The sequence below is a fragment of the Mercenaria mercenaria genome, chromosome 16 (assembly GCF_021730395.1).
Source record: "Mercenaria mercenaria strain notata chromosome 16, MADL_Memer_1, whole genome shotgun sequence".
Taxonomy (NCBI): Eukaryota; Metazoa; Mollusca; class Bivalvia; order Venerida; family Veneridae; genus Mercenaria; species Mercenaria mercenaria.
In genome coordinates, this window is record NC_069376.1 from 20,897,550 (window position 1) to 20,924,638 (window position 27,089).

The 27,089-nt window shown below is 38.4% G+C and overlaps 2 protein-coding genes across 2 annotated transcripts; one reads left to right on the top strand and one right to left on the bottom strand.

The window, feature by feature from the left end:
- Positions 1-299: 299 nt before the first annotated feature.
- LOC123541106 (uncharacterized) lies at positions 300-4,463 on the top strand. Its single transcript, XM_053526330.1, has 2 exons — positions 300-3,683; positions 4,107-4,463. The coding sequence occupies exons 1-2, from the start codon at positions 3,070-3,072 to the stop codon at positions 4,180-4,182; spliced, it is 690 nt and encodes a 229-aa protein (XP_053382305.1). The 5' UTR covers positions 300-3,069; the 3' UTR covers positions 4,183-4,463.
- Positions 4,464-13,382: 8,919 nt separating this feature from the next.
- On the bottom strand, positions 13,383-24,831 carry LOC123541130 (uncharacterized). Its single transcript, XM_045326536.2, has 2 exons — positions 24,223-24,831; positions 13,383-13,575 (listed from the first exon to the last, which is right to left on the bottom strand). The coding sequence occupies exons 1-2, from the start codon at positions 24,713-24,715 to the stop codon at positions 13,442-13,444; spliced, it is 627 nt and encodes a 208-aa protein (XP_045182471.2). The 5' UTR covers positions 24,716-24,831; the 3' UTR covers positions 13,383-13,441.
- Positions 24,832-27,089: the final 2,258 nt, after the last annotated feature.

Here is a 27,089-nt window from a genome sequence, read left to right on the forward strand (position 1 = left end):
GCAGTCGGTCAGAACAAAACAGTCTCAATTTTCACAGCACTCGTATTTCCATTACTTTTATGAGCCCATTATTTCATACTATGATAGTTTATACCGTTTAGGTTCATCTTTGTTTATAGTTCAACCGCGCTTTCTTTAACTCGAGTGTATGACATATCGCATGATTACTATTCTATGTTCATACCCCCATTTATGTATATTCTCACGTTATATTCAACTTAGTTTATGTTCATAATCAGGTTGGAAAAATCAAAATACAAGTACATGTACTTGCCAAATTGTACATTTTCTTTATCAAAAATCATATATTGTAGATGTAAGAAAATCAGGAATCGAAAAATTGTCCCAACACACATCTGATGTTTTTTATTATTTTTTATTATTATTATTATTATTATATATTATCATTATTATTATTTTCTACTTTTTAGTTAATAAACACTGTTTATATTCAGCTTTACACATTGTTAAGTTGTCAATTTTAAGTTTTGCTTCGTCTCCTGTGATGATCACGGTGTAGTCTTTTAAAGTTAGTATACTGATTAGGACCAATCATTACCATCATTCATTCAACGCAGAATTATCTTTCTTTTCGTGTCTTTATTTTTGTTTTACTATGTTATATAGAATAAAACTTTACACAGTTTGATTCATTAGCTCTTCACTTCTGAAATGCCACGGAGACAAAACGTGTTTTTTAACAAACTGTCGTCTAGAACGGTTGTTTCAATATCACTTACATTTTTTTATCTTTTAGCTCATCAAAACATTGTTCAGGATGAATTGTTATTATAGCTGGATGGGCCGGTGTCCCTCGTCTATCGTTCTGCGACCTGCGTCAATACCTTTCCTTAAACATCACTTCCGGTCAGAATTACACCAAGCTTGGTTTGTAGCATCCTGATATCGACATCTTTCAAGATTTTTTTTTTCAAATGGTTTCGCTTGAAAAAGGAAACAATAACTTCTTCCCATAAACCACTTGAAACATTTTCACCAAACTTGGTCTGCAGCATCGTTGGATGGGACTCTCTCAGTTTTACTCAAATGGTTTGGCTTGCCCCCTTTAAGGAGCTGCCAAGGCGAACAATAGATCTAAGCACTTCTAATGGTCGTCTTATAAAGTGCCTGATAAACCTTCATCTAAACAATGTCTACAGCATGCATACTTTTAAATGTGTTAAAACTTTTCAGATGGTCCCACTTAGCCTCTTAATTAGGGTAACCAGAGCTAAAAACAGAAAAGAATCAATTTCTTCTTATAAACCTCTGAACGAATCTTCATCTAACATGTTTTATACAGGAGTTTTCCTTCCATGCACGCTCTACTTTTGTTTAAATGTTGTTTTTTTTACACATTTTAGAGGCTGCCAACACTAGAAATAGGAACAATCTTTAATTACTTCTCTCACATGATCTTCACTGAACTTGGTGAATAGCATCCTAGGCTAGAACAATTTTATTCAAATGTTTCCGCTTGAGTGCAGATAGGGGACCTCTGACTATGAAAAAAACTTCTTCTAAAGAATTTGATCTGTAACGTCCTTGGTTTGACCATTTCCGTGTAAACAGTCACATACTGGTCCATGTAAACAGTCACATACTGGGATTTTACAGCAAAAACAAATAATACAAAAGCTTTAAGAAGCTTTCAATGAGGCCCTTAATTGATGTTCAGCAAATTTTGACAGAAGCGAGGTTTTGACAGGTCCTCTGCTCATGTGAGCGACTTGGTCCATTTGAATATATTTCTTTCATCTTGTTCATGTTATGTAGTCCATATTTTATGAAACATTTAAAAATTAGTACATGTGTTACTTTTGATACCATGCATCTGTAACTAAGTTGAAATTTAATTCGGACATTTTCGGATTTTTAAACAGAACATTAATCCGTTAAACTTGAAATCTGAAAATATATTTTATGTTTTATTTTTCATTTCTTATGTTTGGATTATTTGTGATAGTTCAAGCTTCAGACATTTACCAACGTTACTCGTGTACATGCACACACTACCCAAATACGTGCCAACACTTAGGTTACTACCCATATATGTGCCCACACTTCCCAGATATATGCCCACACTATCCACACATATGCCCACACTACCCAGATATTTTCCCACATTACCCAGATATGTGCCCACACTACCCAGATGTATGCCAAAAAACGGCATGAATTGTGTCATATTTTAACCTACTAAATTTTTAAAGGAAAAGACCGGTTACTTCAGTAGTTCCGAAGTGTGGTCAAGATTTTACTTGTTCGCATGTATTACATACTGGCTTATATGAGCTTACATTTTTCATTCTGTATACATGTTCGAACTATAGCATTATAACCATGTGCCTTTGTTGTGAATATAGGTAAAGTGTAAAATGATAGACGTTCTGGGTTCTGAGACAGGCTTTTATTTGGTATAATAGTACGGATATATGCACGGATCGGCTATACAACGGCAGGGCATTTCAGGACCAAGCAAGACTTGTCCATTTCCTACCTGCAGGGCATTTCAGGACCCAGCAAGACTTGTTCATTTCCTACCTGAATTATAAGACAACCTTACTTAGGAACAAATACTGAATTTGTTTTAATTACAGTTACACGATCATGTGATGATTCTAGACTTGTAAAGGTCATTCCTTTGTATTGGTTAACTTGTGTACCTGAATCGTATATGTAGACGTATTCGGAGCCACATCACTAGAAACTATTCGAATAAACTGCACATTTCCAAGCCTGTTCATGCTTGGCTTCTCTGTTCAGCTTATGCTATGTTACAGGCACAGGTGAAGCTAGCTGGGTCACTGTGTCCAGGTTACGGTGTGTCACAAGGGCAGTTCATACTTGGTCTCTGGATAGGTTATGATGTGCCTCAAGGGACGGCTGAATCTGTTTATAAAGTGCAACAGGGACAGTTTTAGCTGGGTTTCTGTGTTCAGATTATCTTGTACAGTCTGGGGGCAGTATATTATGCCACTGTGGTAGTTCAAGCTAGGTCTCTGTGTTCAAATTGTGGTTTGCCACAAGGGTGCAGCTCTTACCGGATCTCTGTGTTCAGGTTACGGTATGTCACAGGTTATGTTCAAGCTGGTTCTCTGTGTTCAAATTGTGGTTTGCCACATGGGCGCAACTCTTGTCGGATCTCTGTGTTCAGGTTACGGTATGTCACAGGTTATGTTCAAGCTGGGTCTCTGTGTTCAAATTGTGGTTTGCCACAAGGGTGCAGCTCTTGCCGGATCTCTGTGTTCAGGTTACGGTATGTCACAGGTTATGTTCAAGCTGGGTCTCTGTGTTCAAATTGTGGTTTGCCACAAGTGTGCAGCTCTTGCCGGATCTCTGTGTTCATGTTACGGTATGTCACAGGTTATGTTCAAGCTGGGTCTCTGTGTTCAAATTGTGGTTTGCCACAAGGGTGCAGCTCTTGCCGGATCTCTGTGTTCAGGTTACGGTATGTCACAGGTTATGTTCAAGCTAGGTCTCTGTGTTCAAATTGTGGTTTGCCACAAGGGTGCAGCTCTTGCCGGATCTGTGTTCAGGTTACGGTATGTCACAGGTTATGTTCAAGCTAGGTATCTGTGTTCAAATTGTTGTTTATCACAAGGGGGCAGTTCTAGCCGGATATCTGTGTTCAGGTTACAGTATGTCACAGGTTATGTTCAAGCTAGGTCTCTGTGTTCAAGTTGTATCATAGCTCGGTGTTTTTTCTTAACAAATTTGCTGCAGGTAAATCGTATACACTGACTACAGGGTGCGGTAACTAAAAGTGTGCAGGTATTTAATACCCGAACGCTAGTTACCGCACTGTTGGATAGGAAAGTATGCCAGCGTGTCTGGAATAGTAGACAGCGAAGTGTATTTTAGTGATTTTCTGCTCTCGCATTGGTTTATTTTACCTGGGCTTTACACATTTGTAAAGCAAGGATTTTAAGTACTCATTGAACTGCTGTATATGGAAATGAGGAACGCCTACAACTACCATATATGGAAGGCTATGATACAAAACAGAAAGAACATTAAAACTCTCTGGTAAACGATTTATACTCGGGGGCTACGCCCCCTCGTACAAATCGTTTACCCTCGAGTTTCAATGCTCTTTCTATTACTTATGGATTGCCGTCAGGTAACGATATGTCAAAGGGACAGTTCAAGCTGGGTCTCTGTATTGAGGTTATGGTGTGATATAGGGGTATTCCAGCTGGGTCTCTTTGTTCAGGTTATTGAATGACACAGTGGCAGTTCAAGCTGGTTTTCTAAGTTCAGATTATGTTATGACACAACGGCTTTTTTGCGAAGAAAACCTTCAGGATATTTAAACGGTTTAAGGCACAACCTGGTAATTCCCACATCAGCCGAGCGATTTGTGCACATTTGTTTATAGTTGCCTTTATGTGTAATCTTTTAAAAATAAATGTATTGTTTGTACATAATATATAAGCTGTCAATAAATATTCAATACATTTGATAGTGTTTCTTCTATCATATTTTTGCTCACCTGGGTATAGAATGCTTAAGGTTGACTATTGTGATCACCACGTGTCCTCCGTCGTAAACGGCTTGACTGATAACACTATAGAGGTCTTAATATTGGTCCAACTTTCAGGAAACTCGGTCAGAATCTTACCGTCAATAAATTCACGAAATATTTGTAAACTGGGTCATCTGGTATCAAAAATTAGGTCAGTATTACAGTAAATATGAAAACATTGTAAATACTCTAGAAGTCAGATCTTCATTTTGATCTTCACAAGGCTTTGATACCATGATACAATAGGATAATCTGTCAAAATTCAGCGCTCTGATAATTATTCACACCGGTAGTTATTATTGATTAATGTCTTGTGGTCATAAAGCGTAGTTGTATGTACAATACAGCGCTGTGTAAAATCAATATACAGTACTATATAGGCACGAGTACTAAACTATGCCTGTGGTACCGCCTGTACCGACGAGGAAGAGGAATGGAGGTACTACGCTTCCGGTGTAACATTAAATATTGACCCCGTTGAAAATAGACTCGATGTGTTCTTTTTCAACGTTGAGAATTGATACCGTCAACATTTCAAAATTAAATTTTGATCAAAAGGTCCTTTTCCAACGTTGCGAATTGACCCCGCCAACATTTCAACATTAAATTTTGATCAAAAGGTCCTTTTCCAACGTTGAGAATTGACCCCGCCAACATTTCAACATTAAATTTTAATCAAAAGGTCCTTTTTCAACGTTGAGAACTGACCCCGCCAACATTTCAACATTAAATTTTGATCAATGGGGTCAACTTTCAACGAGGCCAATATTTAATGTTACACCGATACCGCAGGTAGGCTACTTCAACAACTCACTTCAAAATCAAAGGCATCACCCTGAATTTAAAAGATATCTGACCTTTCATGTGAGAGTCATCTCTGTAAAGTAAATGTGTCTGTTTAATAGAACTTATTAAACAATGAAGAATTCAATGTCCGAGTAAGGCTCGCATCCACATCGGTAAGGGGCAACTGATTCAAAGTCAGTAACTTTAACCACACAGCCATGGATAACCCTCATATTATCAAAATGTACTAATATAGAACCAACATAATACTGCGTTTAGTTATGGGGCCTGTTGCTGTGGTTGGTAGTGTTAAATAAGGCTGTTGTGCACTTTATATTTAGTCATCATTTCATAGAGTCGCACCGATTTTACCTTGTTTTGAGGTTTGTGGACAGGAATACTTCCTAACATTGTGTCCATTAACAACCTAATGCTGAGATGATAACATGATCACATTATCCTCTGCTCATTCATAGTACAGCCATGCTCATTCATGCATATTTTACTATTTCTACCCTGCACGCACATATCCGCGATAGAGGTCAAACCTTTGTATGCACACATCCTGGATAGGTGAAACATTTGTATGCACACATCCTGGATAGAAGTAAAACATTTGTATTCATACATCATGGATAGACGTCAAACATTTGTATGCAGACATCCTGGATAGACGTCAAACATTTGTATGCACACATCCTCGATAGAGGTCAAACATTTGTATGCACATATCCTACATTGAGGCCAAACATTTATGCACACATCCTGGATAGAGGTTAAACATTTGTATGCACACATTCTGGATAGAAGTCAAACATTTGTATTCAAACGCACTGGATAGAAGTCAAACATTTGTATGCACACGCACTGTACAGAAGTCATCCTCGATACAGGTAAAACATTTGAATGCATACATCATAGATAGAGGTCAAACATTTGTATGCATACAATCATGCTGGATAGATGTCTAACATTTGTATGCAAACCTGGATAGAAGTCAAACATCTGTTATGCACACATCCTGGATACAAGTCAAACATTTGTATGCACACATTCTGGAAAAAGATAAAACATTTGTATGCATATATCCTGGATAGAAGGCAAACATATGTCTGCACACACCATGGATAGAACATTTGTATGCACACATCCTGGATAGAAGGCAAACATATGTCTGCACACACCATGGATAGAACATTTGTATGCACACATCCTGGATAGAAGTCAAACATCTGTATACGCACACATCCTGGATAGACGTCAAACATTTGTATGTCGCATCCTGGATAGACTTCAAACATTGTATGCACACATCCTGGATAGAAGTCAAACATTTGTATGCACACATCCTGGATACAGGTCAAACAATGTACACATTCTGGATAGTGGTCAAACATTTGTATTCACACATACTGGATACAGGTCAAACAATGTACACATTCTGGATAGTGGTCAAACATTTGTATGCACACAACCAAGATAGAGGTCAAACAATGTACACATTCTGGATAGTGGTCAAACATTTGTATGTACACATCCTGGATACAGGTCAAACAATGTACACATTCTGGATAGTGGTAAAACATTTGTATGCACATATCCTGGAAAGAGATCAAACATTTGTATGCACACGCACTGGATAGAGGTCAAACATTTGTATGCACACGCACTGGATAGAAGTCAAACATTTGTATGCAAACGCACTGGATAGAAGTCAAACATTTGTATGCACACGCACTGGATAGAGGTCAAACATTTGTATGCACATGCAATAGATAGAGGTCAAACATTTGTATGCCAACGCACTGGAAACAGGTCAAACATTTGTATGCACACGCACTGGATAGAGGTCAAACATTTGTATGTACATGCACTGGATAGAGGTCAAACATTTGTATGCACACGCACTGGATAGATGTCAAACATTTGTATGCACACGCACTGAATATAGGTCAAACATATGTATGCAAACGCACTGGATAGATGTCAAACATTTGTATGCACACGCACTGGATAGAGGTCAAACATTTGTATGCACACGCACTGGATAGATGTCAAACATTTGTACGCACACGCACTGGATAGAGGTCAAACATATGTATGCACACGCACTGGATAGACGTCAAACATTTGTATGCACACGCACTGGATAGTGGTCAAACATTTGTATGCACACGCACTGGATAGAGGTCAAACATATGTATGCACACGCACTGAATAGAGGTCAAACATATGTATGCACACGCACTGGATAGATGTCAAACATTTGTATGCACACGCACTGGATAGAGGTCAAACATGTGTACGCACACGCACTGGATAGAGGTCAAACATATGTATGCACACGCTTTGGATAGATGTCAAACATTTGTATGCACACGCACTGGATATACGTCAAGCATATGTATCCACACGCACTGGATAGATGTCAAACATTTGTATGCACACGTACTGGATAGAGGTCAAACATTTGTATGCACATGCACTGGATAGAGGTCAAATATAGTAGGGTGGTCAATAGCGATGGGAAGATGATATATTGCAATCATACTACCCTGCTACTAGTATTTTACCGATCTGCCATCTCTGTCCTACCATCCTACTGTCAAACTGTCTTACTATCCTGCGAACATACTATCCTGCCATCCTACTATCCTGCCACCTTATTATCCTACTATCCTATCACCCTGCTATTCTACCATCCTACTATTCTACCATCCTACTATTCTACCATTCTGTTATTCTACCATCCTGCTATTCTACCATCCTACTATTCTACCATCCTGCTATTCTTCCATCATGCTATTCTACCATCCTGCTATTCTACCATCCTGCCATTCTACCATCCTGCTATTCTACCATCCTGCTATTCTACCATCCTGCTATTCTACCATCCTGCTATTCTACCATCCTACTATTCTACCATCCTGCTATTCTACCATCCTGCTATTCTACCATCCTACTATTCTACCATCCTACTATCCTACCACCTTGCTATTCTACCATCCTACTATTCTACCATCCTACTATCCTGCTATCCCACAATTCTCTATAGCGATGGGAAGATGATATGTTGCAATCATACTACCCTGCTACTAGTATTTTACCAATCTGCCATCTCTGTCCTACCATCCTACCATCCCACTGTCAAACTATCTTACTATCCTGCGAACATACTATCCTGCCATCCTACTATCCTGCCACCTTATTTTCCTACTATTCTACCACCCTACTATTCTACCATCCTACTATTCTACCATCCTACTATTCTACCATCCTGCTATTCTACCATCTACTATCCTACCACCTTGCTATTCTACCATCCTACTATTCTACCATCCTGCTATTCTACCATCCTACTATTCTACCATCCTGCTATTCTAATCCTACTATCCTACCACCTTGCTATTCTACCATCCTACTATTCTACCATCCTTCTATCCTGCTATCCCACATTCCCCTATAGCGATGGGAAGATGATATGTTGCAATCATACTACCCTGCTACTAGTATTTTACCAATCTGCCATCTCTGTCCTACCATCCTACCATCCCACTGTCAAACTATCTTACTATCCTGCGAACATACTATCCTGCCATCCTACTATCCTGCCACCTTATTATCCTACTATCCCACCACCCTACTATTCTACCTTCCTACTATTCTACCATCCTACTATTCTACCATCCTACCATCCTACCACCTTGCTATTTTACCATCCTACTATTCTACCATCCTGCTATTCTACCATCCTGCTATTCTACCATCCTACTATTCTACCATCCTGCTATTCTACCATCCTACTATTCTACCATCCTGCTATTCTACCATCCTACTATCCTACCACCTTGCTATTCTACCATCCTACTATTCTACCATCCTACTATCCTGATATCTCACAATTCCCTATAGCGATGGGAAGATGATATGTTGCAATCATACTACCCTGCTACTAGTATTTTACCAATCTGCCATCTCTGTCCTACCATCCTACCATCCCACTGTCAAACTATCTTACTATCCTGCGATCATACTATCCTGCCATCCTACTATCCTGCCACCTTATTATCCTACTATCCCACCACCCTACTATTCTACCATCCTACTATTCTACCATCCTACTATCCTACCACCTTGCTATTCTACCATCCTACTATTCTACCATCCTGCTATTCTACCATCCTCTATTCTACACCTCTATCTACCATCCTGCTATTCTACCATCCTACCATTCTACCGCCTTGCTATTCTACCATCCTACTATTCTACCATCCTACTATCCTGCTATCCCACAATTCCCTATAGCGATGTGAAGATGATATGTTGCAATCATACTACCCTGCTACTAGTATTTTACCAATCTGCCATCTCTGTCCTACCATCCTACCATCCCACTGTCAAACTATCTTACTATCCTGCGATCATACTATCCTGCCATCCTACTATCCTGCCACCTTATTATCCTACTATCCTACCACCCTACTATTCTACCATCCTGCTATTCTACCATCCTACTATTCTACCATCCTGCTATTCTACCATCCTACTATCCTACCACCTTGCTATTCTACCATCCTACTATTCTACCATCCTACTATCCTGCTATCCCACAATTCCCTATAGCGATGGGAAGATGATATGTTGCAATCATACTACCCTGCTATTAGTATTTTACCAATCTGCCATCTCTGTCCTACCATCCTACCATCCCACTGTCAAACTATCTTACTATCCTGCAAACATACTATCCTGCCATCCTACTATCCTGCCACCTTATTTTCCTACTATTCTACCACCCTGCTATCCTACCACCCTACTATTCTACCATCCTGCTATTCTACCATCCTGCTATTCTACCATCCTACTATTCTACCATCCTCCTATTCTACCATCCTACTATTCTACCATCCTACTATTCTACCATCCTGCTATTCTACCATCCTACTATTCTACCATCCTACTATCCTGCTATCCCACAATTCCCTATAGCGATGGGAAGATGATATATTGCAATCATACTACCCTACTATTTTACCAATCTGCCATCTCTGTCCTACCATCCCACTCTCAAACTATCCTACTATCCTGCCACCCTATCGTCCTATTATCCTACTATCCTGCCATTCTACCATCCTACTATCCTACTTTTCTATAATCCTCATATCTTACTGTCCTACCATCCTACTATATCCTACCATCCTACTATCTTACTGTCCTACCATCCTACTATCTTACTGTCCTACCATCCTACTATATCCTACCATCCTACTATCTTACTGTCCTACCATCCTACTATCTTACTGTCCTACCATCCTACTATCTTACTGTCCTACCATCCTACTATATCCTACCATCCTACTATCTTACTATCCTACCATCCTACTATCTTACTGTCCTACCATCCTATTATCTTACTGTCCTACCATCCTACTATATCCTGCCATCCTACTATCTTACTGTCCTACCATCCTATTATCTTACTGTCCTACCATCCTACTATCTTACTGTCCTACCATCCTACTATATCTTACCATCCTACTATCTTACTGTCCTACCATCCTACTACCTTACTGTCCTACCATCCTACTGTCTTACTGTCCTACCATCCTACTATATCCTACCTCCTATTATCCTACCATCGTACTATCCTACCATCATATCATCCTACTAAAACGTCACCCTACTATCGTATCATCCTACTAGCCTACCATCCTGCCATCCTTCCATCCCATTGTCATACTAGCTTACTATGCTTTTTTTCTAACACTAATCCTACCATCCTACTATCTTACTGTCCTACCATCCTACTATCTTACAGTCCTACCAAGGGCAATTCCGGACCAGCAACTTTACTAACATTCTAGTCTTCTAGTGTTCCATGTAATCTACAGGAAAATTAACAGTTTCACAACAATTACGTTGAATACCCTGCAACACGGAGAGTAACCTTACCCAGATCAACACAGAGAGAATCCTGCTCAGACCAAGTACTAGTTCTAGTGTTATCATCCAACAAACTTCTTCACAATATGGAAAGTTCAGCTTTTCAAGACGACGGTGCTTCAACTTATAAGACACTTGAACGGACTGGGCCATTCCACGTGGACTCTACCATCCCTGTAGTGAGCCAGGATGTCTATCCATCACAGACGCCACAACCTTCAGCCGCTCCGGCTCCTCTTGCAGAATGCAATGTGTATGTTCTGCTATTGCCATGCACGTGTCATACAAAATTAACGAACAAATGTAATAACAAATTTCTTCAGTTAGAGGGTTTATTTGATAAAGATAGTAAAAAATCTCAATTTTTGAAATTAAAGAGCGTACATTTTCTGTAGCAGATGAGCACAACGCTAAGATGCCAGTACTGGTTCTTTCCAGGAAGGACGGCGTGTATTGGTGCTATACACCAGTCACGTGTCTAGGCTCGGGGCTTTTCATCAGGAAATTGGGAAGAAGCCATGGCCTTTCAAACTGGGAAATTTATGCGCGATAATTTATTTGGGGGAAAAATAATAAGCTGGAAGTAAACACCGAAAGACGAATTTAATTTATCTCCCCTGAAACACAGCCTAAAATCCAGGCCGTGGAACATAACAGATTAGACTGGTTATGCGTCATATGTGGTTCTGTGCGCTGATAGGCTATAATGCGACAAAAATAGTATATTTTTGGATTGGGAAGTGGCCTAATATAGGCCTCTATTATATAAGGATGAAAACCACTGAGGCATAGGCTAAAGAATAAAGACTCGGATGATGATCTTGTCTGGACGGAGCATGGACTTGTTTTAGATGGCCATTGTCTTGATATGTTGGTGTTTTCAGAGCTAAAACATTTCTAGATATCTAGCATTCTATTTATGGGCTACAAAATTGAAAGGAAATGAAATTTTGCGATTCAATACATTCACGGTTTTCAGCCAAAATTGGACCGACATTTTTTCCTAAGGCAGAATTTGAAAGAGAGTAAACAGGGCAAGTTAGCGAGCGGGTAGGGCAGATGGCAATGCATTTGGGCAGCAAGATATACTACGGGTTCGATTGTATCTTTTATGCTGGAAGAAACACGACGCAAATACAAGATATCCATCTTTTCAAGAACAGATATTCGACCTTTGCGTAGCATTTTAAAAATAAAAATCGTGTATTAACAGTAAGTAAATTGCTTTGTTCGTACTCGATTTTTCTCCCGCTATACATGTCCAAGTCCATAAAGGTAGCTTCTGTGCAAGTATAATGAATTAAAGACACATCGGACAGCTTCCTTTATGTATATAGGCCAAAATTTTTCTACGGACAGAATTTCTTTAAACTTTGTGTACTGACTGAGAATCAAGTTTAAAACTGAAATATGTATCAAAAAAACATAGGTACCAGTGCTTAATCTTGAATTATATGCCGTTGAAAATAGATTTTTCAGCATTTTCCGACTTTCAAGGGCAGACAATTCATGAACAAGGCTGGGTACCTATGATTTGCTTTATTTTATATTTCTGTTTTTTTTTTTATTTGATTCTCTGTCAGTAAACACAGTTTAAAGAAGAAATTCTGTCCCTAAGAAAATTTTGCCCCATGTCAATATAGACACTGTGGCAATTGTCCGTGACTATGAACATGACAAAATGATACCTCAAAGTCCTGGTCTTTCCCATGGACTGAATTTCTTTAAACTTTTTATACTGAATGCAAATGATAACTAAAACAGAAATATAAATTAAAATGCACGGTTTCCTTGCCTTAATCTTGAATTATCTGCCCTTTTTATTAGTATTTTCTGATTTTCAAGGGCAGATAATTCAAAATCAAGCACCGGTCTCTATGATTTTTAATACATATTTCCGTTTTGAACTTGATTCTCAGTCAGTACACAAAGTTTAAAGAAGTTCTGTCCGTAGGAAACTTTTTGCCTATATACATATAGGAAGCTGTCAGATGTGTCTTCAAAGTACAAAATACCTCTAAGACAAAATGCAGCATGCAGGTTTAACGGTTGTCTGACCGTAACTGATAATATATGGCCAGATACCTCGTGTTTAATAATTTTTACATTACGACAAAATAAAGTACTTGCTGAAAACTGTTTTATTGTGTTAAATAAATTTGACATGTTTATAAAAGGTTTAGCTCATCCCAAAACCTTGTAAATTTTCACATCGCCACCCATTACGTCGCCTCGTGAACAGAAGGCCACATTTCCGGAAGGAAGAGTCACATTCTGCCCTTCTGGTATTATCTGGTCGTCATGGGAACAGTTTGGATCTGAGAAAGAGAAATTGTACTGCTTTGTATATCTGACTTTAAACGAATGTTCGGCAGAGATCAAGTGTTACGAATGGTTCGGCATGTCCAGAAGAGACAAAGTGTTAGAATGAAGACACCTGAATCTGCCTTTGAATATATAAGGGCAAATTATGCATTTATTGTGCGGGCACTTGATTTGCTCTTATATATTTTCTATATTTATCGTTTATGTTCTCTAGAGATAATGTTTTGTGAAAATTATAATATAATATAGACAAATTTTAGTTACAACGCCGTTTATTGTCCCGTCTAACAGGATGTTCTGATTTTAATGTGCATGCGCCTTTTACGTGTGACAAAACACCGCTGAACAATAAGTAAACCTACGTAAAATCATCACTACATTATGAATTATATTGCCACAATAAAAATAATTAGGGGACGGGTTTACCCGCTACCAAAGTTATAAGTAAAATTCTGACAATCATACACACTCTATTTTATTCCTAATCACAACAAAAAAATGTTCATGCGCTACACAAAATAGTTCTATTAATGAACGTTGCAGATGATCAATGATAAAGCAGTCCTAATTTAATGTCTCCATTCATAATGTACAATTAGAATAGATTTTTTAACATCTATCCATGACCACGGTTACATCATTGCATTCCAGCTGACCATTTAAACAAGGTTAATTCCTGGTTCATATGAGGTCACGTAGAGTTCATCATAGATTTGAAGCACATAGTTTGTATTTGTTTCCTATATATGTATTTTAATAGTTTGACATTTGTTTTGTTACAAACAGAGTGTCACAAAAAGATCAGAAGTATATTTGATAACGCACTTTATAAGTGAGATATTTATGAACTAAAGGTAATGAATGTTAATTCTTCACAAAGATGATTTGTTCTTAAGCCTGCATGCAAACTCTGTGTAGTTTTTCGGTTTTATTTTTTTTTTTTTTTGTTTTTTTTTTTTTTTGTTCTATAAAGTAACATTTTGTACAGGTGACATGACATTTTAATACAAAAGATGTAAATTCATGTATTATCAGCTTTATCCTAACTGTTAACGAATATTATTGAGGTACACAATAGTTGCCATAAAACAGAGAACAAATCTACCAAATTCCGCCCAAACAGACGTCTCAATGCTTTGGTTTAGGAATGCGGCTATTTGTCACTGAAGTTGCTGTTTTTAGTAATATACGGGAAAATATTATTATTGTGCAACTGACGTGATAAAACATATGTCACCTTGGTGACATTAGACGTTTTTGTGATTCCGAGGATGTCAACTAATTAGAACGGGTAATAAAAGTTACTGAATCTGACGTGACTCACTGAATTTTGCTCTTCAGTCATCAATACACATACCAAAATAAGTCACACTCGGACAAATATATCATGTGGCAGGACTGTTTCTTAAGGTATTGGACCCGTAATAGAGTACCTCCTTTTTGAAGAGAATTCAATTCCTACCATAAACCTACTTTGACTGCAATTTTAGGGGGCGTAGGTTCAAGCCCCACTGGGACGAAAAATTTTTTCTCATATTTTTCTTTTTGTCTAGTAAGTTTTTACTTCTTTCAAGACTTCTTATGGATGTATTGTACAAAAGTGGAAAGTTTTCATTTTATAAGCAATTTTTTGCTGTTCAAAGTGAATATGTAACCTCTGAATCAGGAAGGGTAGAGTTAGACATCTTTAAAAATACTGTTTTATTTTGTGTTTCATAATTGTTTAACAATTGTTTGATGTTTCTTTTATAAAAATTAATGCTGTAATGAATTCTCTGCAAACGTTTTAGATAGCGGCTATCACATTGAAATTTGTCTCTACTTTAGCTTGAGGAAATACCATAAATTATACAAAATTTACAAAAAACGGCACGGTAAAAGTTGTTTAAAATTTGCAACACAGTGCAAAACATGGTCAACTGTAAGAATATACCAAGCAAATGCCATTTTTTAAACATTACTATTAGGGGTCCAATACCCACTACCTGTGATTTATGATTATTATTATTATTATTATTATTATTATTATTATTATTCACAGAAGGAAAATTAGCTTCTTTCAACTCCATTGCATCTTCATGGTCAAGTGGGGACCCTAAGTGTATATCAAAATCCACTCAGTCAAACCCCAAGGCCGAAAAATGACACATTTTGTAAAAATCCCCTCAACAGAAATAACAGAGTGGTGACAATTCCCTTAATGTGTAGTCAAAAATCACCTTAAAATACAATTAACTTGAAATATATTATCACTCTTACTTTATACATTCGAATGAAATCATGACTGTATCGAAAGAAAAAAAATAAATAAACTGAGGATACTTATTTGTTTCAGTGTCTTTCACGAGATGCAATACCTTCATAAGTGGCTTTAAATGTATCAAGATCTGATTAACCATATTACTTCACTGAAAATCAATGTTTCCCCATACATTTCCGTACAAAAGTACATGCACCTCCCCCCCCCCCCCCCCCCCCCCCCCCCCACACACACACCCCTCCCCTATATTTACACGTAAGAAGTCAAAAGTTGAAAATTAGGTCAGCTATATGGGAATGGTGTTCAATGTTTATTTCCCTGTGGTCTTGGGTATTGGAGACATACTACTCAATTAGTCTAATCATCCTAGGAAGTGTCAAGGTTCGGGGTCAAGTGGTTCTCATTTTTTTGACTGGTGTTCTGTGACTTTGACCTTTGATTGAGTGACCCTAAGAACAATAGGGTCATCTTCTTCATAAGCCTTTCACCAAATGAACTTCGAACATTATGGGTCAAATAGTTCTCAAGTTATTGATCGGAAAGATTTTGCATGTTCTGGTTCCTGTGACCCTGACCTTTAAACTACTCACCGTAAGATCAATAGCGGTCATCCTATGAAGTTTCAACGTTCTGGGTCAAGTGGTTCTAAAGTTTCGGATCGGAAACGGTTTTCCATGCTTTAGCCCTGCGACCTTGACCTTTGATCAAGTGACCCCAAAATCAGTAAGGTCTATCTACTCAGCATGTCCAATCATTGTATGAAGTTTCAACAATCTGGATCAAATGGTTCTCAAGTTATTGATAGGAAACAGGGAGACATATTGTTTTTGCCCTGTCTGTCCGTCAGTCCGTCCGTCCGTCCGTTCGTCCGTCCGTATTGCTTCATTTCCGAACAATAACTGGATCAAACTTCATAGGGTGATAGGGCTTAGGGAGTAGACGACCTCTATTGTTTTAGGGGTCACTCGATCAAAGGTCAGATTCATAGCGACCTGAACAAGTCCGTCTGTCATACTTCATTTCCTATCAATACTAGAGAAACCTTCAAACTTCATAGGGTTATAGGGATTATAGAGTGAACATGGAAACCCGTTTCCGATCAATAACTTGAGAACCACTTGACCTTTATATAATGATTGGCCATGCAGAGTAAATAATCCCTACTGACTTTTGGGTTACTTGATTAAAGATCCAGGTCACAGGGCTAGATTATGGAAACCGTTTCCGATCAATAACTGGAGAACCATTTCACTTAGTATCTTCAAACATTTTAGAGTGATAGGGCTTACGGAGTCAAAGGTCAAGGTCACAGGGCCCTGAACATGGAAAAATGTTTCCAATCAATAACTTGAGAACCACTTGACCCAGAATGTCGAATCTTCATAGGATGATTGGACATGCAGAGCAGATGACCCCTCTCGATCTTGGGGCTATTCTTTTTGAGGTCAAGGTCACAGGGGCCAGAACATGGTAAACTGTTTCTGATCCATAACTTGAGAAACAACTTGACCCATAACGTCGAATCAAAATGGAATGTGTCCCTTTTGAATTTCGCTCATGTCCCCTATTGACTTCTTCTCTAATACTACTATGCTTTGGGGGAGACATATACCTTTCTATCAAGGGGATTTTGAGGGTTCCCCGGGGACCCGCTTGCTGTACTAGTTATCCTCCAATCAATAAATAATTATGTAATCGTTGGTAAGTAGCAGATAAGGTTGGGGTTGTATATTGGATTGGGGAGAGCACCTAGTGGACTTAGGCCTTTAAGTAACAAAAATAAACATATCACACAATACCTAAAAATATAAATAAAATCTATAAGAAGATCCTTTGGAACTTTGATGTACATTTCCTTTTAAAGGCCTAGGTGCTGGCAGTGGGCCAAGGGGCTCATGTCTTCATTAGCAAAATTGGGGGTTAACGACATTGACAATATGGTTCGAACAAACAAGGGTAATTGTTTATTTGAATGTCAGTCCATCGTATAACTGTATCAATAAGTCAGAAGAGGGGATATTATTATTATTATTATTATTATTATTATTCGTGGTTTAGTATTGCGCTCCAGTTTGCTACTGTTACATAATCGCTAATAATCAGCAGATACGACAAGAGTTGTTTTTTTGGATTGAGGGGGACACTTTTATAGTAGTGGTTCTTGTCGTTTAAATGATTTTCATATTTTAAAAACTCCAGATTCGTATGGTCTGCATCGTAACAAGGACTTAAATTACTCTATCTCACGTTTATATTCTGTATCATTTTTATATTCTTGATATAAACGAAAATATAATGTATACAGAAATCAACAACCTTCAATTAATAGAGTTATTTGAAATAAAGTTGAATTCCGTAAAATAATGAAATCATGGTCTAACAACAGATAAAGTATATGAGTGTTTGACATCTTTAGACCCATTTCATGGCGTCACACATCCTGGCCCAAAAAGCAAAAGGTTAATTTACTGACCAGAGGCAATCAACTGATGAAGCGTGGTTTACATAGTTATCATTAATTCAGTCTCTCGTTCCATACTGCCTGCTGATCCCAGAAGCAATAGGTTTCATCTACTGATCCCACAAAAAACAATAGATATCATCTACAGATCCTTTAAAGTATCGTTCACTGATCCCAAAAGCAGCAGGTTTCATCTACTGATCCCACAAAAACAACTGATATCATCTACTGATCCTATAATGTGTCGTCCATTGATCCAAGAAGCAATAGGTTTCATCTACTGATCCCACAGAAACAATAGATATCATCTGATCCCAGAAAGAACAGGTATCGTCTACTGATCTCAGAAAGAACAGGTATCGTCTACTGATCCCAGAACCAACATGTATCATCTACTGATTCCGGAAACAACAGCTATCATCTTCTGCTTTCAGAAACAACAGGTATCGTCTACTTATACCAAAAACAACAGATATCATCTTTTGATTCCAGATACAACAGGTATCGTCTACTGATCTCAGAAACAACAGGTGTCGTCTTCTGATCCTAGAAAGAACAGGTATCGTCTTCTGATCCCAGAAAGAACAGGTGACGTCTACTGATCCCAGAAAAAACAAGTATCGTCTACTGATCCTAGAAAGAACATGTATCGTCTACTTATCTCAAAATTAACAGGTGTCGTCTTCTGATCCCAGAAAGAACAGGTATCGTCTACTTATCTCAGAATAAGCAGGTGTCGTCTTCTGATCCCAGAAAGAAAGGTATCGTGTACTTATCCTAGAAACAACAGGTATCGTCTACTGATCCCAGAAAGAACAGGTATCGTGTACTGATCCTGAAAAGAACAGATGACGTCTTCTGATCCCAGAAACAACAGGTATCGTCTACTGATCCCAGAAAGAACAGGTATCGTGTACTGATCCTGAAAAGAACAGGTGTCGTCTACTGATCCCAGAAACAACAGATTCGTCTACTGATCCCAGAAAAAAACAGGTATCGTCTACTGATCTCAGAAACAACAAGTGTCGTCTTCTGATCCCAGAAACAACAAGTGTCGTCTTCTGATCCCAGAAAGAACAGGTATCGTCTTCTGATCCCAGAAAGAACAGGTTTCGTCTTCTGATCCCAGAAACAACAGGTATCGTCTTCTGATCCCAGAAAGAACAGATTCGTCTTCTGATCTCAGAAAGAACAGGTATCGTCTACTAATCTCAGAAAGAACAGGTATCGTCTACTGATCCCAGAAAGAACAGATTCGTCTTCTGATTCCAGTTACAACAGGTATCTTCTACTGATTCCAGAACCAACATGTATCATCTACTGATTCCGGAAACAACAGCTATCATCTTCTGCTTTCAGAAACAACAGGTATCGTCTACTTATCCAAAAACAACAGATATCATCTTTTGATTCCAGATACAACAGGTATCGTCTACTGATCTCAGAATCAACAGGTGTCGTCTTCTGATCCTAGAAAGAACAGGTATCGTCTTCTGATCCCAGAAAGAACAGGTGACGTTTACTGATCCCAGAAAAAACAAGTATCATCTTCTGATCCTAGAAAGAACAGGTATCGTCTCCTTATCTCAAAATTAACAGGTGTCGTCTTCTGATCCCAGAAACAACAGGTATCGTCTTCTGATCCCAGAAAGAACAGGTATCGTCTACTGATCTCAGAATTATCAGGTGTCGTCTTTTGATCCCAGAAACAACAGGTATCGTCTTCTGATCCCAGAAAGAACAAGTATCGTCTACTGATCCTGAAAAGAAAAGATGTCTTCTTTTGATCTCAGAAACAACAGGTATCGTCTTCCGATCCAAAAAACAACAGGTATCGTCTTCTGATCCCAGAAAAAACATGTATCGTCTACTGATCCCAGAAAGAACAGGTATCGTGTATTGATCCTAGAAAGAACAGGTATCGTCTTCTGATCCCAGAAAGAACAGGTGACGTCTACTGATCCCAGAAAAAACAAGTATCATCTTCTGATCCTAGAAAGAACAGGTATCGTCTACTTATCTCAAAATTAACAGGTGTCGTCTTCTGATCCCAGAAAAACAGGTATCGTCTACTTATCCTAGAAACAACAGGTATCGTCTACTGATCCCAGAAAGAACAGGTATCGTCTACTTATCCTGAAAAGAAAAGATGTCTTCTTTTGATCCCAGAAACAACAGGTATCGTCTTCTGATCCCAGAAAGAACAGGTATCGTCTTCTGAACCCAGAAAGAACAGGTATCGTCTACTGATCTCAGAATTATCAGGTGTCGTCTTTTGATCCCAGAAACAACAGGTATCGTCTTCTGATCCCAGAAAGAACAGGTATCGTCTACTGATCCTGAAAAGAAAAGATGTCTTCTTTTGATCCCAGAAACAACAGGTATCGTCTTCCGATCCCAAAAACAACAGGTATCGTCTTCTGATCCCAGAAAAAAACATGTATCGTCTACTGATCCCAGAAAGAACAGGTATCGTCTACTTATCTCAGAATTAACAGGTGTCGTCTTCTGATCCCAGAAAGAACAGGTATCTTCTATTTATCCTAGAAACAACAGGTATCGTCTACTGATCCTAGAAAGAACAGGTATCGTCTACTGATCCTGAAAAGCACAGGTGTCGTCTTTTGATCCCAGAAACAACAGGTATCGTCTTCTGATCCCAGAAACAACAGGTATCGTCTTCTGATCCCAGAAAAAAACAGGTATCGTCTCCTGATCCCAGAAACAACAGGTATCGTCTACTGATCTCAAAAACAACAGGTATCGTCTACTGATCCTGAAAGAACAGGTATCGCCTTTTGATCCCAGAAACAACAGCTATCGTCTTCTGATCCCAGAAAGAACAGATTCGTCTTCTGATCTCAGAAACAACAGGTATCGTCTACTAATCTCAGAAAGAACAGGTATCGTCTACTGATCCCAGAAACAACGGGTCTCGTCTTCTGATTCCAGTTACAACAGGTATCTTCTACTGATTCCAGAACCAACATGTATCATCTACTGATTCCGGAAACAACAGCTATCATCTTCTGCTTTCAGAAACAACAGGTATCGTCTACTTATCCCAAAAACAACAGATATCATCTTTTGATTCCAGATACAACAGGTATCGTCTACTGATTTTAGAATCAACAGTCGTCTTCTGATCCTAGAAAGAACAGGTATCGTCTTCTGATCCCAGAAAGAACAGGTGACGTCTACTGATCCCAGAAAAAACAAGTATCATCTTCTGATCCTAGAAAGAACAGGTGACGTCTACTGATCCCAGAAAAAACAAGTATCATCTTCTGATCCCAGAAAGAACAGGTATCGTCTACTTATCTCAAAATTAACAGGTGTCGTCTTCTGATTCCAGAAAGAACAGGTATCATCTACTTATCCTAGAAACAACAGGTATCGTCTACTGATCCCAGAAACAACAGGTATCGTCTACTTATCCTGAAAAGAAAAGATGTCTTCTTTTGATCCCAGAAAGAACAGGTATCGTCTTCTGATCCCAGAAAGAACAGGTATCGTCTTCTGATCCCAGAAAGAACAGGTATCGTCTACTGATCTCAGAATTAACAGGTGTCGTCTTTTGATCCCAGAAACAACAGGTATCGTCTTCTGATCCCAGAAATAACAGGTATCGTCTTCTGATCCCAGAAAAAACAAGTATCGTCTATTGATCCAAGAAAGAACAGGTATCGTCTACTTATCTTAGAATTAACAGGTGTCGTCTTCTGATCCCAGAAAGAACAGGTATCTTCTACTTATCCTAAAAAAAAACACGTATCGTCTACTGATCCTAGAAAGAACAGGTATCGTCTACTGATCCTGAAAAGAACAGATGTCGTCTTTTGATCCCAGAAACAACAGGTATCGTCTTCTGATCCCAGAAACAACAGGTATCGTCTTCTGATCCCAGAAACAACAGGTATCGTCTACTGATCTCAAAAACAACAGGTATCGTCTACTGATTCCGGAAAGAACAGGTATCGTCTTTTGATCCCAGAAACAACAGGTTTCATCTTCTGATCCCAGTAACAACAGGTATCGTCTTCTGATCCTAGAAACAAAAGGTATCGTCTTCTGATCCTAGAAACAACAGGTATCGTCTTCTGATCCCAGAAAGAACAGGTATCGTATATTGATCCAAGAAAGAACAGGTGTCGTCTTCTGATCCCAGAAACAACAGGTATCGTCTTCTAACCCCAGAAACAACAGGTATCGTCTTTTGATCCCAGAAAGAACAGATTCGTCTTCTGATCCCAGAAAGAACAGGTTTCGTCTTCTGATCCCAGAAAGAACAGGTATCGTCTACTGATCCCAGAAACAACAGATTCGTCTACTGATCCCAGAAAGAACAGGTATCGTCTTCTGATCCCAGAAACAACAGGTATCGTCTTCTGATCCCTGAAACAACAGGTATCGTCTTCTGATCCCAGAAACAACAGATTCGTCTACTGATCCCAGAAACAACAGGTATCGTCTTCTGATCCAAGAAACAGCAGGTATCGTCTACTGATCCCAGAAACAACAGGTATCGTCTACTGATCTCAGAAACAACAGGTATCGTCTACTGATCCCAGAAGGAACAGGTATCGTCTACTGATCCCAGAAACAACAGGTATCGTCTACTGATCCCAGAAACAACAGGTATCGTCTACTGATCTCAGAAACAACAGGTATCGTCTTCTAATCCCAGAAAGAACAAGTATCGTCTACTGATCCTAGAAAGAATAACTATCGTCTATTGATCCCAGAAACGACAGGTGTCGTTTTCTGATCCCAGAAACAACAGGTGTCGTCTTCTGATCCCAGAAAGAACAAATATCGTCTACTGATCCCAGAAACAACAGGTATCGTCTACTGATCCAAAAAAGAACATATACCGTCTACTGATCCCAGAAAGAACAACTATCGTCTACTGATTACAGAAACAACAGGTATCGTCTACTGATCCCAGAAAGAACAACTATCGTCTACTGATCCCAGAAACAACAGGTAGTGTCTACTGATCCCGGAGAGAACAGGTATCTTCCACTGATTCAAAGAACAATACATATCGCCTACTAATTCCAGAAACAACAGGTATCGTCTACTTATATCAGAAACAACAGGTATCATCCGCTGATCCCAGAAATAAATATTTTACCAACCCACCGACAAATTCTTAAAATCCACCCCTTTCTCATTACTGCATGACTTCTGAAAGCAGTAATCTGCGTCCCCTTAAGACATTGAACGGCTTAGTTATCTAAATTCATTTAGCTAGTGTTTTATATTAACTATAGTTTGCCGGCTGAAGAAAATGCTTTTTAAGCGTTTTGTTAATTAGTGCTGTTTTTTTCTTCTTACAGGCAACATTCAAACATTCTCGTACATTTCCGTCAATGTTTACGGAATTAAAGTTTCCTAACCGATTGTTTCTCATCCGTTAAACCGCGCAAATGTTCGAGTTTAAAAAATAAGTAAAAGCTACATCTATAGTCTGAGTTTGTTACATGTAACAGCCTATGAATTTTCAACAGCTTGCGGATTGAAATTCCAGTTTTTAATTAAAAAGCAGACTTTCGAGTTGGCATCCAGTTTCAAAGTATTGTAATTAGTCCACCATATAAGATTTAGCGTGAGATCAGTTGACTGCCGTTCTCACTTGAAAGCACTGTATATGAGCCTTGGGAGAAATGTTTAATCCATATGATTAAAATATTAATACATCGATTAACTGGCGTAAGGATTACTTGTTTGACACCAGCCGCAAACAAAAATCTGAGTAGAGCGAGAACTGCCGAGCAGTCAATTTTCCTGGCATTTGTCAGCGACTTTTGTGGTGGCTTTTACGATGGGTCTAACTTTTCCATAATGTTGAATTGAAAAGCACGATCCCAACACATACGATCTTTTTTTTTTGTCGATAAAGCTTGTAAACCTTACCATTGAGGCACTCGTAGCAACATGCCCCTGGTCTTTTCACACCATCCACACACGGTATATGACATGGTAACGGGTAACAGTAGTGGTAACCATGCTGAGTACACGGGTAAGGACAACTGGTTGTTGTTGGGTAGGTAGTTGTTGTCCATTCGTTATTTTGCAGACCTATCCTCGAAGGTGCCAAACTTTCAAAAACTTTTCTCATTTCTTTTGCTGTCCTCCTGTCCCGATCAAAATTATCCGCAATGACTGGCTTTTTATCTGCTACTATTGGCGTTGACGAAACAATTTCCGGTTCCGGACAAGCGCCACAGCAGTCATGGGGTCCATAAACAGGATTTTCACATGGCGGAGGAGGACATGGAAAGGCAAATGGACACCCATGGAGAAATCTCTTAATTCCAATGTCTTCCATCGAATAACTATCTGTGAGCACAAAACATGAACAGCTCGCGAAAACTAATGCAAATTTCATATACATTGATAAAATCATTTTAAAATTCACTGATGTGTTACATATAGAAGTAAATAATGAACAAATTCCAGTGTTCGTATCTTATCTGTTCAACGTGTATATACATAAATCTATATATACACTCATAGACTTTTATAATATCGGTCACTGTTATAATTGCGATGAAATTACAAGGCTGAAATTCTTTGTTCCAATATGTTATATCAGATAATTTTCCAAATGGCTTAAATCAACCATGCGTGGTATACTTTATTGTTTAATTTTCAACGTGGTCTTAACGAAACAGGAAAATGTAAAGTTTCAATTCAATATCTGCATTAGTTTTGGAGATAACTTGCATGTAAAACTTTAACCTGGATTTTTTATGTCAAAAGGGGGCATAATATGGCCAAAATCCATGTCAGTGTTACGGGATTTGACCCAGTAAACTTGGTAATTGACCTAGAAGATTAACCAAGGTGTGACGCCAACGCCGACGACAGGGTGACTAGAATAGCTCGACTATTCGAAGAAAATTAGTCGAGCGAAGAATAGTCGAGCTAAAAACTGTTTTTACACTAATTAGTTTAAGGTGAATCTAATCTCTGACTTATGCAAATAAGGGTAATCTAAAAAAAAAAACGAGCGTAATAGGTAGAGCAATTATATAATTGTTTAATTCCGTAACCAACGTCTAAACTTCAACGCTACATTGGTTACAATGTAAAGTAGATGGCCGCAGAATAAATCAAAGCACTGAGAGGACTGATGTGGGCAGCGGTTGACAGCTTTTGGTAATGGGCATGAACAGTTTAAGTTTGGTGATTCTAGTTAAACTACTTTTGATAAATAAGCATTTTCAGCCTTTCTTTTACCAAAATCAAGGGGTAAAACTCTGTTTTTACTCTGTCAAAGGGGATAAAGTAATATATGAGCAAAGCTCGTGTGCTTATTGAAATTTTGTGAGGTTTAGTTTATTTTGCTCAAAACCTTTTTTGAATTATAACTATATAAACATTTTTAACAAATCAATGGGAAACACCCTGCTTTTACTGGAACAAGGGGAATAACAGTAAATGTGAGCAAAGGTCATGGACTGATTGATAATTATGTGTTATTTGGAGATTCTAGTTATAACAAGAGCTTGTGGAACACTTGCATGAATTAACTGACAAGAAACAGAAATTATTTGGTCGCCGCCAACTGGACATTTAACGTATTGATCTTAAATCAATAATCATGAGTCATTTACCAGTCTTAAATGACCTCCGTATCAAATGACCAAGGCATAATCTAGTTTTCTGGCAAAAAAGTTCTACTGTCAATGTGATATTGACCTTTGACCTACTGAACTCAAAACTAATAAGGTCATTTGCTGGTCATGACAAATCTCCCGATCTCATGATCCTAGGCCCAAGCGTTCTCCAGTTATCATCCGGAAAAACTGATTTGTCTACAGACCGACAAACATCCATCATCAATCATTAATATTTACAATATACCCCTCCTCCTTCGAATAAGGACAATTAAATTTCAAATTAGAAGATGCCCATGTCTCCCTAGTCCCCCAATGCATAGTTGCATTAGGCAAGAAGTCAATAGAGGATAGGAGCGAAAGAAAAAGAGACACTAATGTTTGGCTGCAATAGAGATCATCTACTTGGCATGTCCAATCACCCTATGAAGTTACAAAATTCTGGGTCAAATGGTTCTTAAGTAAACCGTGTTCCATGTTCAGGCTCCTGTGACCTCGATCTTCGATCTTTGATCGAGTGAGTCCAAAATCAACAAGGGTCATCTATTCTGCATGTCCAATCATTCTATGAAGTTTCAACATTCTGGGTCAAGTGATTCTGAAGTTGTTGATCCAGAAAGAGTTTTTCCATCTTCATGCCTCTGTGACCTTTCCTTTAAGTCAAGTGACCCCAGAACATTAAGGGTCATCGACTTTTAATTCCTATCATCGTGATTGAAGGTTCTGTGTCAAATGATTCTAAAGTTATTGGTTGGAAACTGTTTTCATGTGACCTTAACTTTTGATCAAGTGATTCAAAAATCAATAGGGGTCATCTACTCTACATGTCCAATCATCCTATGAACATGATGAAGTTTCAACATTCTGGGTCAAGTGGTCCTCAAGTTATTGATCAGAAACAGGTTTTCTTGTTCAGGCCCCTGTGACATTGACAGGTGATTTTTTATTATTTTTTTTTTCAAATGAGATCTCATTTTGGTAAAAGCAGGCTATGAATATATTATACATAAATTACATAGATAAAAGACACTTCAGAATAGTTCTTAAACTAAAAGCAACCATAAAAGAATATTTACAATGAAATTAAATGTTTCATTCAATTTTAAAACAATCAAAACAACTACTACTATCTCCAATATCAGCACACATCATGATCTT

Excerpts from the sequence above, each read along its gene's own strand:
- LOC123541106 (XM_053526330.1), top strand. The coding sequence starts at position 3,070 with ATGTCACAGGTTATGTTCAAGCTGGTTCTCTGTGTTCAAATTGTGGTT. Across the intron at positions 3,684-4,106 it reads GCTAGGTCTCTGTGTTCAAG|TTATGGATTGCCGTCAGGTA; the intron begins TTGTATCATAGC and ends TCTTTCTATTAC.
- LOC123541130 (XM_045326536.2), bottom strand. The coding sequence starts at position 24,715 with ATGATTTTATCAATGTATATGAAATTTGCATTAGTTTTCGCGAGCTGT. Across the intron at positions 13,576-24,222 it reads TTGCTACGAGTGCCTCAATG|ATCCAAACTGTTCCCATGAC; the intron begins GTAAGGTTTACA and ends TCTCTTTCTCAG.